This window comes from Octopus bimaculoides, chromosome 11, assembly GCF_001194135.2.
Source record: "Octopus bimaculoides isolate UCB-OBI-ISO-001 chromosome 11, ASM119413v2, whole genome shotgun sequence".
Taxonomy (NCBI): Eukaryota; Metazoa; Mollusca; class Cephalopoda; order Octopoda; family Octopodidae; genus Octopus; species Octopus bimaculoides.
In genome coordinates, this window is record NC_068991.1 from 43,288,225 (window position 1) to 43,293,505 (window position 5,281).

Here is a 5,281-nt window from a genome sequence, read left to right on the forward strand (position 1 = left end):
GCAGGAAGAATCTTGTTCTCGAAATATTTTGAGGAAGCGATTTACTAACTTGGGTTTTTGATTCCTTTTTGAGAAATCATTTCAACTACTATTCAAATGAAGAAGACAAAGATTAGAGGTAACCATTCTCTTTTCTGTTTCTCCCTCCATTGTATTATATATTGCTGGTTATTTGCTTCAATATTGAGCTTCAACGGTATCCATCTTGTTTTTACGTTGTCTTTGCTGCATTTTTATGTCTCAAGATTTTCCCATTATCCTCTTTACATTAATCTGTTGTTTTTTTTTTTTTGTTTTTTTTTATAAACCACCATTACGACGAATCTCATATATTCTAATTCTTCTCCGTAGATATCTAGTCGCTATAACTTTTCTGTTAGTGAATGTCCTTAAGTTTCCTGATCTGAATGTTGACTTCGGTTTGGTAACTTCATTCTTCTTGGGTCGATAGTAAAGAAAAAATTTAGAGGAAAGGCTCGTCGTCTGCCTGCGTGACGGTGCGATTCACACATATTTGAGGGAGCGATTTGCTCGTTGATGGCAATTTTCATTATTCGGAGCAGGAATAGCTAGAATTGGTTAAATTGAGATTTTCATTTTCCGGTGTTTACAAGTTGAAAATAAGTTCAGTTTGCTGTTGCGCAAAGTGATTGGTGAAAAAAAATTGGGGTTCTGCTAGGTGTCCTTTAAGAGGGTTAAATTTTATTAAAAAACAATATTTACCTTTGGATACATAATACGATTTTATGTGTATTTTCCGTTCACATTTTTAGAATTACAAAATGAAATTTTAAAAATTATGATGACAGGTTATTAATAGAATTTGAATATGCGTTCTGGGATTTCAGGGAAATAGGGAACCATTGATGGATCTACAAAAGATTCTGTCGCTGTTAAAGTCTATTTAAATGGCTATCTTCCTGTAATTTTATTGATCAAAATATAGTTTCGGATTTTTTTTGTCGCCCTCATTGAATCCATTGTCTTTTCAACATTTTTCCAGTGGCAGATGACGATTCTCTTGGAGATGACGCTCTACTTGAAGAAGAAGCACCGGACGAATCTTCTCAGGATTTAGATGGTGGTAACATGGATGAGTCTGCTCTTGAGGTTGATGGCAACGAGGTACAGTTTTAAATTTACAATAATTTCTACGATTTTGTTCTAAATAAGCATTTAATCATTTTGATAGGTTTTTGTAACAGTGTTTCATTTAAGGGGTATTTTTTCTTTGTGTAATTGTGAAGGATGGCGATAATGATGTTGGTGAAGGAGAGGAAGAGGAGGAGGAAGAACAAAATTGCGATGAGATGCCAGAAGGAGAAGAATTTCAAACTATCGATGAAACTTCTCAAGATGATGGACAACGAGATCAGGCTAAAGGTAAGATTTCTCAATCTTAAATTTCGGAAAGACAATTGAAACCTCGTAAGACGGGCTGTTTAAGTGGCTGGGATTGACAACTTTCAAAGCACACTGTTCTTAGAAAGAACTTTGGATAATGTGACCCAGTATGGTCACAGTTGGAATGCTTTTAATCGATATGACATGATGCTATGCACCAAATATGAAATTTTTGTCACGATGGAACTTGGCACATTTCTTCTAGTGCTATGTTATAATGTGATTGATAATTTAAGTGTACGGTTGTGAGGCCCTCTTTAACCCCTTTTATTGCTGAAGACATCCTCTCAAAAAAAAATTTGACTATCCTGTGGAAAGCACTTTTACATGCCAATTGTTGAGTAATGTCATGTTTAAAACTTTTGAGACATTACTTGAAAATACTTCTATTATTTTGTGGTTTCTAATGGAATGACCATGAAATTTAATTACATAGTTATAGGGTTCATTTTTTTCTCGTATCAAAAGAAAATACTCAGTAATGTGTGGTTAAAGGAAGAGTATATCCAGCTATACAAACCAAGTCAAATGACTTGTACAAGCACCAGTTTTTAAGAGCAGTGTTTCCTAATAAAAACTCTGACAATCCCTACCAGCAATAGGAAGCATACACAAAATGTTTAACTTTTTAGCATTCACATTATTCTGTCAAAAGTAATGCTTATTCATTGACATTGATTTTAATTAATTAATTGTGCATTGTTTTGTAGATTTAGGCTAGATCTAGTCAGTTTAAACGATAAAACAAGTTGAGTATTTTGTCCAGATAAGACTGGTTTAAATGCTAAAGGGTTGAGTGTAAAAATTTGAAGAAAAAATTTAAATATTTAAGTTTTAAAGTTTCAATAAAAAGCAGTTGGAGAATTAAAGAAATAAACATACACAGTAAATTTGCTGAAAATGAATACCTTGCTTGTCATAAAGGTGAACATTTTCAATATTAGTTGCTTAATTGGTCTTTTTAGTTTTGAAATTTCAGCAAGTTCATTAACAAATTTTTTTTTTCTCTTTGTATGTAAGTATAAAGATGAAATCTTTGTACATTATTCAAAATGTTCATCTTATATTGATAAACATTTTCAAAAAGTTTGTCTGCTTTCCATTACTATATTTTGTAAGAATTGATATTTTGGTATGCCTCACTTGACACATAGCTGTTTTAATCACTGGAGATTGAACAGAAAAAGGAAAGAAAACCCAAAATTTAGAATTATACTACCCTTCCCACTTAATTTTGGAGTATGCAACAGACCATAACATTTCCATTCCCTTTCTTTTAAAAAACATTTTTCTGAATTGTTTTTAAACAATGAAGCAATTCTGCAAAATAAAAATAAAATCTACTTTCGAGTCAAATATTCTGTTTATAAACAGGATGGTGTTATATTTTTCACATTCAATTGTTCAATCTTCCTTCCCTAAAATTACAAGGTAATTCGAAATGAATGGTACAAAAGAAAACTTGTTGTAATGAATGTATTGCAAAAATACAAATGTAACATGAAAGCTTAATTCTAAGTTTACTGACTGTCACAAATGTTGAATGCGAGTGCTCTTTTCCCCCACAGCAGACGTCTACATAATAGTGTAGCCTGATTATTTAAGTTGATTGCATCACCTATCTGCTGTGTGAATCCCTGTAAGTCCTGTGGAAGTGGCTGTATAAACACTGTGTCCTTCAGATACCCCCAAAGCAAAGTCACAAGGTGTTAAGTTGGGGTGACCTGGAGGAGTAGACCATAATATCAATGGTAAAACACTCAATCCAGTGTTCTGGAAGATGCTGGTTGATGTAATTAATCATGTATATGTCTATGCCCATGTAACGGAGCCCTGACTTGCTGCATCATGGAGTTGGGTACTTCTTCCAACTGGGGAAACAACCAAATGGACAGCATGTGAAATTAGGTGGACCATTTGTTTTGAATTACTATTTATAGCTCAATTTTCCATATTTTGTGATAATTAGTGTGTCTTGTGTATATATATTATACATACTCATGTGTACAGTTGTAGATTTGTGCCTGTTCTTTATATATATATATATATATATATATATATATTAGTTATCCTAAGTAGACAGGTTGGCATCTAGTTGCAAAGCACTACTGCATAAGTATGTTTGCATATAGGTGGAGTTCAGCCCAAAATATACCATGGTATCCTCATTGTTATCAGACTTCAGTGAGACAGATAGTAAGAGCAGAATTCAATCTTTTTTTCGATGGTGGCTAAGTTGCTTAGTGTGAAGACATTGAAGTTTGAGATGTGGAATGTAAGGATAAGACAGTGATCAGAAGAGTTAACATGTGGAGGCAGTGGAAGGTAAATGTGAGGGGGGAAATTGATTAATAAGTTTATAGCAATAATCTGTGGATGATATTGTGCCATGATTTCATTATATGTGAGCGAGGAGTCAGGAGTTGGTGATTGTGGATAAGATTGCAAACAGCTAGCTAACATAAGAGGCTAAAAGTTTTGGTAGGTATTAAGCAGCAGGTAGTTGGATATGAATTGACAGATGTGGGTTGGTGGATTGCATTCTAGTAATTTGGCAGTTGTGAGCATTTCTCTTGTATAAAAAGAAAGGTGATTATCTTGACAAGAAGTTTCCAGTCTTTGATCCTTGTGGAACACTGGAGATCAAAACATAAAAACTGATGTACTTTGCATGGAAGTTAAAAGCGAAATTAGAAATTTCAAAATTATTAGCCATATGTATAAACAGAATTTGTTACCCATTTTTTAGTGCTTAGATATTTGTATAGATATTTTTTAAATCTATAAATTAAATGAAGCAGGAACGAGTTTGAGGTGCTACAGTGGTATTAAGTATTATTTTGTAATGGTAGTGCTGAAGAAATTAAATGCAAGTTACTATATGCAGATGACCATGTTAATAGCACAGATAAATAGGTGGGAAGAATATCTGGAGGCAAAAAGTATGAAGGTGAATAACTGGGTAGACAAAAGTGATGACAAGTAGTAAAGTATGTGAGAAGATGGAAAGAACAGGGAAATAGTCGTGTGCATTGTGCAGTAAGTGTAAGAGGGTTGTATAATGCAAAAGCTATAGATTGAAGTTATGTTGGCATGGGTTTTAGAGATGGTGTGAAAATGTTACCCAGTCGCTAGTGAAATGTGTGTAAAAGAACTTCGGGCGACTGAGTGATGTGTTAACAAGAAAGTTGTTGAAACTAAAGGAAAAACTGGATACTGCAAGTGAGTAATACTATAATTTATGGAAATAAGACATGGGTAACAAATGTGGAGAACCAGGAACGGTTAGAAAGAGAGGGAATGGTTTGGTAGTTAAGAACATAGATGTGAAGTTAAATGTGATGAGGTGGCTGGGTTATGTGGTTTGGGAAGCCTCAAAGTTACAGTGGATGGGAATTAAGCAAAAAGTATAGAACGGGGTAGTGGGAAGATGATGGGACAAAATGGTGACTTCGGAATATTCTAAAATCATGAAGGTGTGTATATGCATGTAATATAAAACATTTGTGTGAAATACCCACTCTACATGTAATTACATTGTCCTAAGAAAAATTGAGGAGTGCTTAAGGTATTTAAGATAATTAGAATAGTAAAATAAAAGTTCTGTTCAGCTGGTGCAAGATAAAAAGATTACTTGCATGTATGGTGGATTTCACATTTTTGTAGGCATTTACATAAAAGCATATGAAATTTTTTCTTTTCAATGAAATACCACAATTGACTCCATTCTGTGTGTGAATAGTAGTGTTCACTAGAGTGATTTATCCTGATGCTCTGACCTGGAATCGTCCAATATTTTCTTTATAGCTTTCTTTTTTTATGCTAGGCATTCTCTGAAAAGAAGCTTGTTCCATTCATGACAATTACTTTGGATTCC

At 33.7% G+C, this 5,281-nt stretch overlaps 1 protein-coding gene across 3 annotated transcripts in view; it reads left to right on the forward strand.

Moving 5' to 3' along the window:
* The window catches only part of LOC106882998 (heterogeneous nuclear ribonucleoprotein U-like protein 1), a 24,754-nt gene that overhangs the window by 2,309 nt on the left and 17,164 nt on the right, over positions 1-5,281 (forward strand). For 2 of the 3 annotated variants that reach the window (XM_014933851.2, XM_014933852.2), the window contains exons 2-3: positions 1,004-1,125; positions 1,248-1,383. In XM_014933851.2, coding sequence (XP_014789337.1) covers positions 1,004-1,125; positions 1,248-1,383 — 258 coding nt within the window. Of the gene's footprint in view, positions 119-1,003; positions 1,126-1,247; positions 1,384-5,281 lie in introns of all 3 variants that reach the window. The other variant, XM_014933853.2, reaches the window with a different exon arrangement.